This window comes from Lepisosteus platostomus, chromosome 2 (assembly GCF_059453375.1).
Source record: "Lepisosteus platostomus isolate fLepPlt1 chromosome 2, fLepPlt1.hap1, whole genome shotgun sequence".
NCBI lineage: Eukaryota > Metazoa > Chordata > Actinopteri > Semionotiformes > Lepisosteidae > Lepisosteus > Lepisosteus platostomus.
Window position 1 is genome coordinate 31662791 of NC_142612.1, and position 16650 is coordinate 31679440.

A 16650-nucleotide genomic window follows, 5' to 3' on the forward strand; every position below is an offset into this window, starting at 1 on the left:
TGTAATCAAACCCAGGTCCCATGGATATGCTAACTGAAACTGTACCACGCAGCACTGAATTACCACTTTGTTGGGCCTTGCAAACTACATGCTTCCAACTGAGCAGCTGGAAAAGGACGTTATTCTGCTGCTCCAGGTATGGAGCCATGCTGTAGAACTGCACCAGGAAACAAATCATCATACGCATAATGGCATTTCCCTCCCAATAGCCATGTGAAATACCAGGGAAGAGCTGATCTATGATATTAGGAACACTACAGCTAGGATCTGCAGAACATTATTCACCAAATGCAGTAGCACTACGGGCAGAAAGCACTACAAAAACTACACCTTCTTGTTGACAGGTATGACTTAAGTTTGTCACAGATCACACAATTAAAATGCTTGATGATTAACACCCTCTCTGTAGATTATAGCATTGCAAACTCATGTTTTTTTAATTAGCCAGCCAATAGCGGCTTCTTCATAAAGGGAACATAAGGAGATGACTGCTCTTCAACACACAGCAGGAAAAAGAGACCTGCAAATAACACTGATGAGATTTCATTTTCTAACCACTTCATCTGGCTCAGGGTCGTGGAGGAGCCAGAGCCTGTCCAAGCAACCAAGCAGCAGGAGGCAGAATAATCCCGGGACAGGACGCGGGTCCACCGCAGGGCAGACGCACACAGACAGGCTCGCTCACATGAGGGCCAATTTTCCCAGAAGCATATTAACTGACCAGCATGCCTTTGGACTGCAACAGGAAACTGGAGCATCCAGAGGAAAGGGGAAGAACATACAAACTCCACACATACAGCATCCCAAATCTGGAATTGAACGCAGAGCCCCAACACTCCACGGCAGCACTACTGACAACTGCTCCAACAAGCCACCTTCTTTTAAATTGGACTTTTTTCCCATTCTGACATTACTCAATTTGGATCCAGGTTTGCATTCTGCGTGTGTGCAATATTCTTATTTTTGTATTTTGTATGTTCTGTATACAATACTGTTTTTTATTGTACAGTTTATGTCAAGTGCCTTGAGAATGTTCTGGATTGAAAAGGTGCCACATAAGAATACAATTAAATGAATAATCCAGCCTCACACACAATGAAGACTGGCATGTTGGGTGAGTTTACACATGTTGAAGTGGATTTAAAACTGAGGACAGGACACACTACACTACCGAAAGAGTGGAGGGAGTATGGAACAATGTGCCCAGCTAATGTGGTTTCAAGCCAATGGCCTGGCTTTTTACAGGAAACAGCTGGATGAGATCCTGGAATCAGGTAGCTGCTAATTACCACAGGATAAATGGGCCAAACAGCCTCCTCTTTGTTTGTAACTGCTCTTGTATTTTTAATTTAAATCGGCAAAGGGGAGTGACCGTCACACAAGAGCTTCAAATTTATCATCTCAATACAAAACACATTTTTCTGTTTCTGGCATGAATGTTAATGCACCATAAAATGCCAGATTCTATTCAGTAATAACCTCCCACTTCCTGCATGGATTATTAATTCACAGAACGTGCCTATAGCACTTTGGAGGAGATGCAGGTGGCAGAAGGAAACAAAGTTACAGCTGCTTATCCACAGGATGATTCTGGTTCAGTAATCGGAGGAACAAACTTGAAATATAGAGGAGCAAGACTAGAGCTGACAGACGAGCTTGTGAGTTTGTGAAAGGTGAAAAGCTGCCCAAGCACTTGTGCTCAGGTCTTTGAGTGACATGTACAGGCTGTTAAAGCCATGTGCTTTTAGTTCAAAGGCCTCATTGACTTCTTTGGGCACAGAAAAACATGAAAGGAAAAAAAAATGGTAGATGAACCAGAACTGACAGACATTTAAGTGGGGCTGCAGTCTACAGACCAAATGCAAGCACTCACCATTTTCTCTCTCCTGGCTCGTGCAGACAGCAGTGCAAAACTAGGGACGGTTTTACAATAAAATAAGAGACAATTCCTCTCTTCTGATACCATACAAGGTTAAGGAAATACCTCACAGTCAAAAAGCTCTCCAGGAGGGTCTGAATCAGCAGATGCACTGTAATACTCATGGCCTGTTTGTAAAATGTTGGCCAGTCTTGTTGAAGTGGCCCAACACGGGGGTGTACACCACAAGCCAATGGCGCTATTTAAAGAGCCGACGGTCTGCACCAGCTAAAGGAGGTGTACAGACTGTATCATGTCACCGACACATGCATAACACCTTCACCAACAGCAGGACCAGTTCAAGATGAGCAGTGACCTCTGCACCCAGGCCCCTTCTGCTGCACTGGAGGCTGTGATTAGGAAAGAGACACATGAATCATAGTGATTGCTAATGAGCCCAATACTTGCCTGGCTTCCACCTACGGTATCGCCCATAATCAGAGTGCCGCACAAGTGTGCATAACCCAGTTTCCTGAGTTAATTCTCAGAAGTTCCCCAATCTCATAGTTGGGGCTCTGTAGTTGATATGTTACCATACTGCTGTGTAACACCAGGCCCCACACTGCCAGCCGCACCTGAGAGTATATATGGGATTATCTAAACACCCTCAGAATAACACTTTTTGGGTTGTTCATGAATGGTGTTCTCCACATAGCTCTTTCTTTGTTTTTATCAGGACAGAATACAACACAAAACCTACATTACTCCACAAAGGATTGTTTTTTTTCTGTAATTTAAATTCTCTTTGCTAAAAAGTTGTTTACACTAGCTCTTCAGTAGCATTAAAGTTATTCTTATCTTGCTTCAAGCACATTTAGCACCTTCCACCCAACAGTCATGAAATAAGTCTGTCTTGTGCCCCTGTATAAGTGAAAAATAATGTCTGTGGGCATCTATATGCAGCCATATCACCCTGCAACTCACAACTGGCAACCCACTGAAGCTCAGCAGGTGTGAGCCTGGTCAGTACCTGGATGGGAGACCTCCTGGGAAAAACTAAGGTTGCTGCTGGAAGAGGTGTTAGTGGGGCCAGCAGGGGGCGCTCACCCTGCGGTCCATGTGGGTCCTAATGCCCCAGTATAGTGACGGGGACACTATACTGTAAACAGGCGCCGTCCTTCGGATGAGACGTAAAACCGAGGTCCTGACTCTCTGTGGTCATTAAAAATCCCAGGGCGCTTCTCGAAAAGAGTAGGGGTGTAACCCCGGTGTCCTGGCCAAATTTCCCCCCTGGCCTTTACTCCATCATGGCCTCCTAATAATCCCCATCTATGAATTGGCTACATTACTCTGCTCTCCTCCCCACTGATAGCTGATGTGTGGTGAGCGTTCTGGCGCACTATGGCTGCCGTCGCATCATCCAGGTGGATGCTGCACATTGGTGGTGGTGGAGGGGGGTCCCCATTACCTGTAAAGCGCTTTGAGTGGAGTGTCCAGAAAAGCGCTATATAAGTGTAAGCAATTATTATTATTATTATTATCTAACAAAGGCCGTTGCTTGGCTGCTCATACAGCCAGTTTAAGTCTAATGTCACAATACCCATTTACAGTCCTCGTGTTTGAAAACCCCTGTTTCCAAGGCAACAATAATGAGGGGGAGAAACTAGAACATAAAACTGAAGTGATCCCCATTTGTTTCACTTTACGTTCATTATGCAGGGCCGCAGCATCGGTAATTACACGACAGTGGAGAAAACAGTAAATTGGCAATTGTGCCTTCACATCTTTAATTCATAATCCAGAGCCAAGAGCATCACCATTTCAATAAAAACTTCAATCTATTACGGAAGAATAACCAAGAAAGAGAAAAACTCCTCTTACAAAGAACTGCTTGTAGTGTACACTCAACTGGCATTACACAGTAACATGCAAGTTAGTCTGCATTTATAGGAATGATCTCCGTCACAGGAACAACTGGATGACAAGAAGTTCATGGCACATAGTCTTTAACCCAAAAGCAGCAATAGCAAAAACACTTTCTTCTATGTTAAATAATTAAAAACAATTGCATATCTGCAGACATTTATAGTGCTGTAGCAAATAATATATTATCTAGTTGATGATTTTTAACCCTGAGCAACAGCAGGGCTTTTAACCGATGAGCTTCTAACCCTGCAGTCTTCAGTAAGAAAAGACTACTTTTATTATTAGTGGTTTCCTACTTTGCAGAGTAATTACAGAGGTGATGAACCTTAATTAAGACACACAGTAGATCTAAAAATGCTTGTAGACCCCAATGCATGAAGCTGTCATGCGTAGTTGTTCAGACATGGCTAAGTTACTGTACAGAATAAAAATGGAGCTGATCCTCACTGAGCCAAAACTCAGCAAATCCTTGAGCTTGGGCCTTTCCCCATGCTGGTGCATGAACGAACAAAGAACAAAAGTCATGCCTTGCGAAAGGGCAGTCATATCCGCACAAAAGACGTAAAAAATTTTTATTTGCTCACTCGATTCAATGCGGCCCTGGGAAGAGTAAGCACACTCTAAAAGTGCAGAGGCAATTCCCTGCTGATCCACCTTTTCAGCTTTAAAGTGCTATACATGTTCAACACTGTTTGGAGGGACTGGTAGAAACTTTTTCAGCAGATGTCAGGATTTGTAGCACACTGCTTTCTCGCACGCGGGTCTAAACAGACGGCACAGTGAGGTTGTGGTTAGCATTGCTGCCTCTTAGCGCTGAGGCCCCAATGTCAAAACCAGTCTTGGGGTTCTATCTGTGTGGAGTTTGTATGTTCTCCCTGTGTTCGTGTGGGTTTCCTCCAGGTGCTCCAATTTCCTCCCCCAATCTACAAGCATTAATTTATAAGGATCGACTTTCTCCAATTAACAAATTTGCCAGGTTAACTGGCTTCTGTGAAAATCGGTCCTAAGTGGGAGTGCGTGTGTGTGTGTGTCCTGCGATGGACTGGCGTCCCATCCAGGGTGTAGACTGCCTTGTATCTATTGCTTGAAGGGATAGGCACCGGCTCCCCTGCTACCCCAAATGAAGAAGAGGTTAGAAAATGGATGGATGGAATTTTAAAGATTACTTTTATTTGATAATGGTGGTGGTGTTAAACCGCCAGGACCCACAGCCAAGTAAAAAGCTTCCCTGAAGCAACACAGCATGACTTTGCTCTGCAATCATCACAGTGCCTGTTCCAGCACCAGCTGCCCTCACACATTGAGAAAACCCCAGCAGTTCATGGCAGATCCACGTCATCATGGAGACGACATCCAGGAGGAGGGATACCACCTGTACACCAGCACAAAATCTGACCAGCGTCATGCTACCCTCAGATATCACTTGAGGTACCTGTGGGTGGGCCAAATAAACCAGCAAACCCAACATGTCCCAAAAGATTCTCTTTTGTTCATCATCTTCTCTCTATTCCAAACCTGTCCCTTATAGACATGGTCAAAACTGTTTTGCTGTTCCAAGTCAGGGCGCTGATTTCATACTCTGGAAAAGTGGCATGTGGCTACGGTGCACGTTGAGAAGTCTGAATCAGAAACATTTCTAACTAGAAAGTCATGACAGAACTCAAAATTGGGTGATCAGCCACCTATTTTACTTTATTTCCACAAGCCTTCAGATCCCAAAGATGTTCTTCACCAACAGATCGCTCTTAAAATGCAAACAACCTCATAAAAGCATGGTCATTTAATGTGCTAATTGCAAGATTAGATCTGTGTCGGGCATGATTTAATTCAGATTGTCACAAGACAGACTACTGTGGGCGATGGGTCTGGACTGCGTACTGGGGGGAAATAAAAGGGCATATTCTCATCTGGCAATTAACACACTCAGATAGGTCTGCATCCTTTTGAAGTTATATCTGTCTGCATTGTGCACTTTAAAGAGCAAAATTCAGAACACCAAAAAAAGTAACAAAGAAACCAGAATGAACTTTGAGCCCTGTCAAAGCACGTAAATGTACTTTAACTTTATGCACAGTAGTAGTGCGACTGTTTAAAGTGGAATTCCAATGATATCGCAAGGAATGAAATTCCATCGTTTGCTTTTCTGTAAGGGTGCTGCCATGTCCTCCCGTCACGTCGTTTTCTCATTCAGTTCTTCCACGTTTTACATCAAACCTTGACAATCCGAAAAAGCAGTTTGACAAACTTCAGGCTGGCTTTTTGGACACAATTGTCAATGTGCAAGGTCACCCGAAACCAAGAGAAAGGTCCAAATGAAGGGCAGGTGAACTAGCATGACAGACTCACTAAGCGTGACCTTGGGTTTTTAACTGGGCTCTTCCTGAGCCGGCTCACAGGGAGAGCAGGTCAACAGCTCCCAGTCGTTCACCAGAGGTTCTCAATCACTATACCCCCCCCGGAGAGACTGGTGTGAAAGGATCCAAAAGAGGGCACGAGAGCTTCTTATGTACAGCTACTTGGAAAAATGTAAGGCAACATTTTGTACAGCAATTTAAGAAGCAGAGATGTAAGACTCGCCTTCTAGTACAACGCATCCACCTTGTGTCTGGGCAGAAGCAACATTGACAGTGACCTGTTTCTGGACTGAACACATCTACTGCTACATCTGTTCTCTTTCTTGTCCTGTTTACAACTGTTTTTTGTGCAATATATGCCAGGGACCCGTGCAATACATTTATATCTATATCTTTATTTACATCTATATTTATATTTACAGTATATGTGTGATACGATTTTTCTGCGTACTGTTCTGTTCTAGTTTGTTCTTTGTGTGTCCGGACTGTGAGTAACTCTTTTAGTGCACCGCTCACTGTACTGATTGTATTGTATGTATTGGACTATAATTATTGTTGTATCATTCGTTACATTGTGGCTGTGTTGTCTGTGTAAAGCTGCTGTTGCACTGCAATTTCCCTCACGGGATCAATAAAGTATCTATCTAATCAAACGATTAAATAAACGGAAGTTCAAAAGTGAATTTGGAACATACTGCCTTCAATCCATTTCACCACATTCGAAAGTAAAAAAAAATATATTTGTCATTGACAAGATGAAGTGCACATACTGCCACTGAAATGGTTTTAAATATTAGCCCATACCCCGAGGGTGGACCTGTGTTTTTTTTTTGCCAGTATTTGTGTTACCTAGGTTGAAAACCACTGCTGTACACCAGCCTGTAATCATATTCAGATTTTCAAAAAAAATCTAGTGGACTGCCGTGCTCTTTTGACCGTCAAGCTACAAAAGCAACATTTATTTTAATCACCAACCCTTCGGTTTCTAAAGTGTTTTCTGCTGCCTACCCTTGTTTTGCAGTCTGTGCCCGGTTTTGCCGTCTGGATCGATTTTCCCTTCTTTAACCATTTGTGACCTGAATTTTTTGTTTGTGTAAGTAGTGCTCCTATATTGCCAGATGCATTCCACATCATGCTCTGTTAGGGACCGACTCTGGCCTCGATTCTGCAGCCTGGCGTCGTTTCTCACTGGAAATCTTCCCTTTCTCCTCTTTGAAACCCAGCTTCAGAATCCATAGTCTTTTTGTACTGGCTGGACTTTCAAGCTGCACCAAATCAGAGTTAATCCTCAGTTTCTCCCTCTTCCTTCCAGACTTTTGCATTGCACTCCATTCGCTGCTCTGTGCCATCTATATCACTCATTCTCGGCCCCCCTCCCCCCACACCAGACTGATGCTTCTCCTCCTGTTATCCGTTTTTCACATTTTCTGCGCAAGTGATTTACTTCCTGAAACATCAGCGCCTCACTCAGTTTCCTGGTGCCCAGTCCACACTCTCTAGAGGAAAAGAAATGGCCGTCGCTTGATTGGTGGTAACAAAGGACAGCTCAAGTTCATGCCACTTCGCTGTAGAAGAGACAGGAGCCAAACAGCTGCTCAGCTAAAGCAGTTTCTTGGCTGTCCAAGAAGCAAAAAATAAAAGTAATGTTGCTTTCATAAATGTTTAACATGCTGCTGTTTCATAAACAAATTTCCATCAGACTTATAATGCTGAAAAAAAGTTATGCTACAACATCGGATATTAAAGTCAAAAACTGAAACATACCACTGGCATAAGCATCTGATCCCACATAAATATTAGATAGTCACCATATGCTGCAATAACACTAAACAAACTCAAAATGTGTCCTCAAACTATTGGCTATTCTTTACTAGTTATTCTAATATCTTCAACACAGCCTGCACTCTAGACAGTTTTGAAATGCATTAATTTTATTTCATTTCTGTTGGACTTCTTAAGTCCGTCAAAAGCTGAACAGTGGTTGCAGACATGATAAATGCCAGCTACTGCAATTGCATTATACTGAAGGTGATCAGAACTGAAAACCCAGAGCGATCACAAAATACCGGTGCAAAAAGCAGTATGACAAAAGATTCACTCACAACTCATCTAGGTGATTTAATGTTTTCTAAAATAATGCAGGAGTGCCGGGACTGTCTGTTCCACACAGGAGAGGGGTGGAGTGGAGGCCGACAAGTATATACAAGGGCTCCCTGTGCATTAATGCTCTGCTACAAATCACTCATCATTTCAGGCCACACAGCCTGCTGAGGAGAGCCCTGCGTCAGATCTTCTGCACCTGTAATGGGAAAATAAATCTCTCCCAGCACTATGAAGGCTCCTGCAGGAATGGGAAGCAGAGCTCATTACCCCTGCACCATACAAGCTCTCCGAGGCAGAAGGATCACAGGAGGACAGGCCCGAGCAGAAGCAGGCAGCAAACTGCAGCATGAACTTTTGGCACTTCATAGATTCAGAACGAGCAGCAAGAAACAGCAGAATAACCTCAATATCAAAACTGCAAAGAAATGAAATGGGACAATTAAGAAAAAATGTTTCTGAACAACTCTCCTAACAGAAAAAGACGACAAAACATTTTTCAGGGTTTTCTAAAACCAGAAGTCTGTTTTAGTATTGAAATGTAAAAAACTTTCAAGTACATATTGCAGTAGTGCCCGAAAGGTGCTGCACAATTAAAAGGAATATTTGTCAAGGAGCAAAGCACAAGTTCAAAGTGGAGTTTCAGCCTGCTGTATTGAAGAGCCCATAGGGTTAGAAACAGCGGCATCCCAAGTGAGCATCTTTGCTACAAAAAAAAAATCTTAATTGCAATGTACCCCCCACTGCACTTCCTTCCATACAGCTGTGGTTTAATGAAACAGTTTTCAGTTAAAATTAGTTCAACTTTTTTAATCCCTCAGTTCATAAGTTCTTTCAATTGCAACGACAACCTGAAGACCCTTTTATACAGCAGGGGCATATATTGCAGCATTTTGGGTGATGTACCTTAGTCACAGGAGGATTTGAGCCTTTGACCAAGTTCAGAGCCCTAACCCCTGCTCCACAGTGCCGGAGCTTCTCTGTCTGAGCTTTAAGATCTTCTGAGAAGGAGATTTGGGAGCTATTTCAAGCTTAAGTGAGGTCAACTTAATTAACCTCTTCTATAAATAGTCCCGGGAGACTACTACTCCTAAAGAAAAGGTAATCTACTACCTTGTTTGGGTTAGTGATTGACAAACCAGGACACAATCACACAGATTTAACCTGATCAGTATATTCATGGTGAGGGATAAAAAAAAGAATTCCTCCCTAAGGAAAACTCAGATTAATCATAGCCCAGCAGTGGAGCTCTTGGTTTAGTGAGGCAGTTGCTGTACTGTGTGTACCTACAGGACAAGTCAACCGAATCAGCCCTAATCACACTGTCACCGGGAGTCCCACTCCTGAGAGGGAAGAGAAAGTCAAAAGACAAACAAATTGCACTTCAAATTCACTACACTTCCAGACCACAAAAATAAGCTCCTGAGTAAAGGCATCGACTAATCAGATTAGAAAAGTGTAATTTAGCTATAATTAATACAGTACTGAAGAAACATTAAAATAACAGAATCCGGACGTTGGTGAAAGAAGAGCTGTTTATTCATGTGCACACGGGAGGGCAGCTTGCAAAAGCTAGTCTCTCCAAACGGTTATAAAGCACGTACCTTCAAACAGTGTGCTCCACAACATCGAAAGCATAAAGGGAATATGAAGAGACAAAAGATATGGACCAATCCTCTGCTCTACTAATAGAAAGCATAGCCAAGATTTCAGATAAAAAATGTTCTGTGAGGTCACAGTCAAGTCACCTTCCCCACTGGCTTGATGAGAACCTCGAACTTGTAGTTGCTCCCTGTGGCCACATGATTGGGTAGACCTGCCTGGATAGCACCATGTCAGGTTTACTTCATTAACTGCCATTACAATGACTGACCACCAGGTGTCAACTGCGTACCCAGAACTCAACAGGATGAATCTGTTCCCTGGTCTTGCCACGAGCTGAGGCAGTGCTTTTCAACCGTTGAGCAATTCCACAGCACTCACATAAATATGGAACATACCCCATCCGAGCACTTTATTATAAACCAAACCTATTGTACTGTTTGATCCAAGTCCACAGATGACTGGAATGGACAATGGAGAAACGTAGCTCTTGCTCAGCCACACTCATATTTTTGGCTGTTTTATTAAGTCTGTCCTTTAAGCCTTTAGAAACTGAACTCGCAGCACACATGATTCCTACATGAACAGTCTCAAAGCGCTCATATACAAAAAGGTACATATGAATTTTTTTCTGATGCATGGCTTTCCCAAAATTCCACAGCACCCCTGTTAACACCTGGAGGCTCACAACAGTTGAGAAAAAAAGGGACTGTATTTATAAAAAAAGGTTCTAACTTGGTTTTTTTCCTTTTAAAAATATCAGATGGTTTCAGTAACTCAAGGCAGACAAAGTTCTTGCAAAGCCTCTGAAAACATACCAACAAGACCTATTTTCTGGCTGGCGTGAGAATAATATTTACGAAAAATACGTCGGAGGTAGACCTTTTTTGTTGCGTGCAATCAAATGAAATCTTATCTGCCGTTTTTAATCAAGCCCAGCGTTATCCTTTAAAACGAACTCCAATTTAACATTAAGCACTACCTTGAGGGAGAAAAATGAGTCGTTCCATTGTGATGCATGCAGTGAAAGCCGAGGAGTTCAAACTACCTGACTGCTGCTCACGAAATCAGACAATTGTACCAGCAAACCATCCATCTTATCCTGCAGGTTCCCCTGCTCCTGCCCGTTCTCTCCGAGCTTTATTAATCACATCAATCCTGACACTGACACCCGCTCCCACTCTGTCTGGGCCTCCCTGGGGAGAGCCAGCTGAGGTGTGGCACCGTGCGCGGCCGTTTTTATTACACGCTCTCATGTCAGCCGAGGGTACGCTTGAAATCCCTCACCGTTCTCTCACGACCTGAACTGGAGATGAACGCTGGGCCCCAGGCGTGACAGGTTTCAACAGTTAGTGCATTAGTCTTCCTTTACGCCTGCTCCCCCCCAAAAGAACAACAATATTGGACAGCTCTTGCAACTCCTACAACCTGCTCCAAGCTTCAGCTGTAGTGCTTCAGCACCTCTGGAATACTGCTTAAGCATACAAACGTACAAAACGAATACATTAAATTACATTATTGGGCAAGTATACTGCAGCTGGCAGTGTGGCACTTTACTCAAAGGGTTGTGGGAGTCTGTAACAAGCTACCCATCCACACTCATTTCTTTCAAAAAAGGTCTGAAAGAAATCCTCAGGTCAGTTAACTACTAACTACCAAATGGGCTAGCCCCTATAGGCAAATAGCCCCTTCTCATTTGTAATCTTCCTTATTTTCTTCTGGAAGCTCTTAGAGTGCTCATCATGCATTTCTGAGGCTCTTTTTCTCAGAAATATAGCGCTGTGACTCTGCATAAACATGTCAGCAATGATGATTATATCTACAGGCCTGCTGTGTTTTTAAAGTGGAAATAGAAAAACTAACATGTTTAGAACGAAGCAACCAGATGGGGGGGTGATAAGAGACTGATAAAAGGCTACATGGATGAGAGTTGCTTACCTTCTGTGCTGAGTCCAGGACTGGAAGTGAACTTGGCTACGTCCACTATTTTTACAGCAAACTGCTGCCCTGTCTCTCTGTTGATACATCGTCGCACCACGCTGAAAGGTCCCCTGAAAACAAATAAGCAGTCATGTTAGTTCTGGGTTCCATCACAGTCCTCAATTCTGGATGTACAAATTAGTGTAGAGCATGACAGATAGATAAGACTTTATTAATCCCGTAGGGAAATTGATGTGTTACAGCAGTCCAGCCCAAGACGAGCAAAAACAGACATCAGAATAGTCATAAAACAAAAGACAACAAAATAAATATAAAATAAATAAATAAAAAATAAATACATAGGTGTGTGCAAAATGTGATGAGGGTAGCAGTGTGGCACTGTGGTCAGGGATTTGGGACTTGTGACTAGAACGTCGTGGATTTAAATCCCAGGTGAGACAGTGCTATTATACCCTTGAGCACTGTACTTCATCTGAACTGTTCCAGCAGGACACCCAGCTGTGTGAATGAGAGCAAATGTAAGTTGCTTTGGATAAAAGCATTAGCAAACTAAATTAGTAAGCAACACACACTGCTTAGAAGACAAATCAGCAGAACTTGAAAGAATGTTCTCAAGCCAATGCTCTATGCACCTAAATAATGTAACAGTTTCATCCTTGTTGTGGGAAAGTACAGAACTATTAACCAAGCTTCTGGTTGGTACTTTGCAATTCTGTGTTCTATATAACTAGGCCTTGTTTCTCAAGTAATAATTATGTTGGGGACTTTGTTAGATTTGATAAACATTCTCATTTCTTAGTGAAACAACCAGGTTTTGGAAGGATGCAAAACACCATAATGCAAAGCTCACAGCTTCCACAAAGCATTTCCCAAGTTGTATTAAAATCACTATTATTTATTAAAATTATGTTAAGGGCACTATCTTCTAAAACTCACTATAAGATCTGCATCACACAAACTATTTTAACAAGTGCACCTAGAGATGGCAATAAAACCAAAGCATTCCTCTTCTGAATGAGAAATAGCAAAACCATGTCATAGCAGGGCACAAGGACAAACTCATCAGATGCCAGGCTGTGGATAAAGGTGGTTACATACAGTACTTCAATGCAGGGTCATTTTTTGTGATATACAGGTATAAATCAGTCAAGAAAGATGAGTAACAGCTAACATCTGCTACAGAAATAACCTGGGGCTCAATAACAGGCCAAGTAGGACCTTGTTATGGGCCTGTTGTCCTTTTTTTTCAGGCAAGGGAGGAAACTGTGAAGAGAGAGCAGGATACTCATGTAATCTTGTGTAAACTTCTTCCACACTGAAAAACTACGACCATATTTGAAGCGGTCTGTCCTGTGAGGCTATAAGTGCTGCTGTGCTCAACTATGGAATCGTCTGTATTCATTGCCTTGTTAACCTTAGCTAACGGGGGCTGGTCCAGCTGTTGAGAGTCTAATTTTGTGTTTCCGTTACACAGAGTACAGCACTTTACACCAAGCAGAAGTCTGCTAATTTTTTAAAGAACGTTTCAAACCTGGTTGCAAACTATTGCATTATACAGGCAACCACATGGCTGCACAGTTCTCTTAGTTCTGAAACCCTAGGAATCATTCCGACGTTTTTATTATACTCCAGTCTCTGGTCATTTGCCGTCAGGACATTTTAATTCTTCATCAGGGATTCTGTAGGTTTGTCACAGCTAAACCACTACTGCACCATGGCTCTACTAAAAGTGCCTTTACTGCGTAACTGCATTGCTGTGATGTCTTTTACTTGCAGGCTTACAGAAATATTGTAATCAAACAATTCACATCTTGCTGTTGGCGCCTTGTGTCGAGAGCTACAGTAATGTAGGAAAGGAGCTCTCAAGGTTTAAGAAATAGTGTTGACCACACTTTTATTGTTTAGTATTACAGGGAATAATTCAAAAGTATCCAGGGAGACCAAGACATTCCATATGCACTTTCATTTCATGAAAGGTCAGGACTGTGCAGAGCTCATCCATAACTACAATGAGTGTTGAAACAAACAGAATTGTTCCAATTCCCAACCACATATTGGTCTAATGTATGCTGTATAAATATCACATGCTGCATGATAAACGCTGCACAAGGCAAATCACCCAACTCTACAGGATCTTCTTGGTGCAGAGACCCAAGCACAGGCCTCTTATCAGCTCCCCTCAATGCTATTCTGTATACAGTATCTTGCACTGTAACACAGTAGGTCTCTGAAAAAATGTTCCTAATGTCACAGGGTAGCAATTTCAAAAACATTCCACAGAAATTATCTGAAGGCAGAAAACCAAATGGCTTTGCTCACTCAGAATTGGTACAGTAGGTCACGCGGTCCTCGCTTTTTTGTAATTTTCATAATTGAGAGAAGACGACAAAGCAGATTAAGAAGAAAGCTGTTTATCCAAAGCCACTTGCAAAGACTCAAGAGTGAAATGTGCCCCAGCCTCTACTGCTGCAGTCTAGCTTACAGCAGGACTTTAGATTAACAAGCCATCAAGAAACAAAGTACATTATTCAGTCAACTGGACCCCAACGAACAAGAGGCACTTTACCTACCAAAACACACCACCATTCCCAGCCACAACTCCGTCTGGGTGAATACATGGATCAGGTCTCATTTTAGATCCCCCCCTCCCAAAAAAAAAATTTTCATTTTTATTTCCCACTGTGCTTTTCAATCCAACGGTCACTACACCACAACGTGCTCATAACTTTCAAAAAGCTCCCTCCTGTGGCGAGGAAGAGGAGTGTAAGCAGCACACACACCATTTCCACATCTCTGCAACGACAACGGGCCTGTTTTCCAGCGCAGCACCTGATTTGCTATCTTCTATATATCATGAACACAATAAACCTTGAACATCCTTCAATCTGAATTTGTGCTCATGTGGGAGCCTACTTTAAATCAAATCTTTTTTTTACATGTTAAACTGCCTATCTTAGGCCTTTTCACAGAAATGTACTGATTATCAGATAGCTTAAGAAACAGAAAATAGACTTAACATCTTTTCTTCCCCACACAAGCATCAGCTGCAGGTCAATGGTGGTAACATTAATCACTAAAATCGGAGGTTCTAACAGATTTGTCCCGTTACGCCTGCTCTATTACAGAAGACTGAAGAAAGGTCCTGACATGGTTTTAGGGTAAAGTTAAAAAAAAACTGCTACTACTGAGACACCCTTCCTGGAGACAATCTAATGGCAAAATCTATTGTAAATAGGTTACAGCTCGTGACCTTATCTTAAGAAACAGAACTAATTAGATTTAATTGGCAGTTGTTCTGCTGTATCGATTGACGTTGATATCCACATTCACACAAACCTTAAGGTGCCGTCTCTTACGCACAAATCCAAACTATTCTCTCACCTTCACATGGCAAGTGGGCACAAGCATTGCTCCCTTACCAAGCCTTCTTCCAGCTGGTCAGCTGGTATAAAGTGGGGTTTTGCCTTTGTTGATCCACAGACCCAATAAAACCCCACTAGAACAGATTTTATTCATGTAGCTGAAATTAGCAGTTGTCTTTGTTCCGTTATCGCACTTTATTAAAACATTCAAAAATTTCAAAACACATCTCAGATTTAAACTATAAAAGGTAGTGCCATTTTTAAGACACTGCGTCTCTTGTAATAAAGCTGTAGTAGCGATATAATCAGCTGAGTTATATTACCTCTAAAAAGATTTTTAGCACCTTAAAAAGAACATTCAGTTCTTCAGAAGAAAGATGTAGCACGGGGAGTGCTTTCAAAAACATGCTAATTATCAATCTATCCCATTAATGCAGTTCAGAGAGCAGTTCTCTTTATCAAACACAACCTGCCTGTACAGATGGTCGCAGCCTAAAGCAGATTACTGCACGAGTGGCGAGGGGGTGCTGTACGCTGCCCAGTATGGCCATGGGACCTGCGCTGTGTGCCAACTGACTTGCCCACTCACTTTCTCCTGGGCTAGGATTCGTTCAGGGAGAAGCCCCAGACAAAGACCCCCCCACACAGTTACAAGAGCTTCAGCCACACTACCACAGGTGTCACAAACCGCAATGGGAGGTGGACTTTTGTCTGAAGGAGCTACCATATTCAGAAGACAGGGTAGCCAAAACATAGTAAGAACACTATTTTAAAAGAAACTAACTTTGGCTTTCCTTTCTTCCTAAGTAAACACGTAAAGTGAAAATTTTCTCTGGGCTTACCACAAGCTAATCGCACTATGAAAAAAAAGACAATCCTGAGGCCTGCTGGTAGACACACAAAAAAGGGGGGATCATGTAGACATGGGAATGCTAATTAAAGAGTTCTAGGAAGCAATTTCTTTAGTCTTCTTTCTTGGAAAAACAAAACAGGTGTCTAGTGTCTTGTCTAGTACTTTAAGGTTCTTCTTCATTTGAAGAAACAAGGTACAAGAACTGCTCTTTGTGTTCCGGTTTTAATTCTTTTAAAACTCAGACATTTTGAAAGCTGCATTAATATTAGTCTTAATATCAACTGTATTTGGTCACAATGTAATACTGTGCGATGCCAACGTTAATGAATAAACAGCAATAGTCAACCTACTAAGTTCAGTCAATCTTTATCCTTCTCATCTTTAATAATCTCATAACCTTATTCTTCATTAAGCCACTGTCAATATTACAAGACTGTCTTTAGGACCAATTGTAACCAAGCATTAAACTGCTTAAACTTGAAGTGTCCCCCCTGGAGCCCTTTTTACAAAATTGACAATAGCCCGTGCTCCATGTGAACGGCTGCATTTTCAAAAGCTATAGAAAAAAAGGTGGCAATAATGCTGACTAAGGACTAATCAGTCCCACCTGCTTTTAATCTTTCAGAATCAGTAAATCCATTTCAATCAGAGAGA

At 42.2% G+C, this 16650-nt stretch overlaps 1 protein-coding gene across 21 annotated transcripts in view; it reads right to left on the reverse strand.

Moving 5' to 3' along the window:
- Window positions 1-16650, reverse strand: part of caska (calcium/calmodulin-dependent serine protein kinase a) — a 259244-nt gene that overhangs the window by 161782 nt on the left and 80812 nt on the right. For all 21 annotated transcript variants that reach the window (XM_088605405.1, XM_088605395.1, XM_088605230.1 and 18 more), the window contains exon 2: window positions 11779-11891. In XM_088605405.1, the coding sequence (XP_088461531.1) occupies window positions 11779-11891 (113 nt within the window). The remainder of the gene's footprint in view (window positions 1-11778; window positions 11892-16650) is intronic.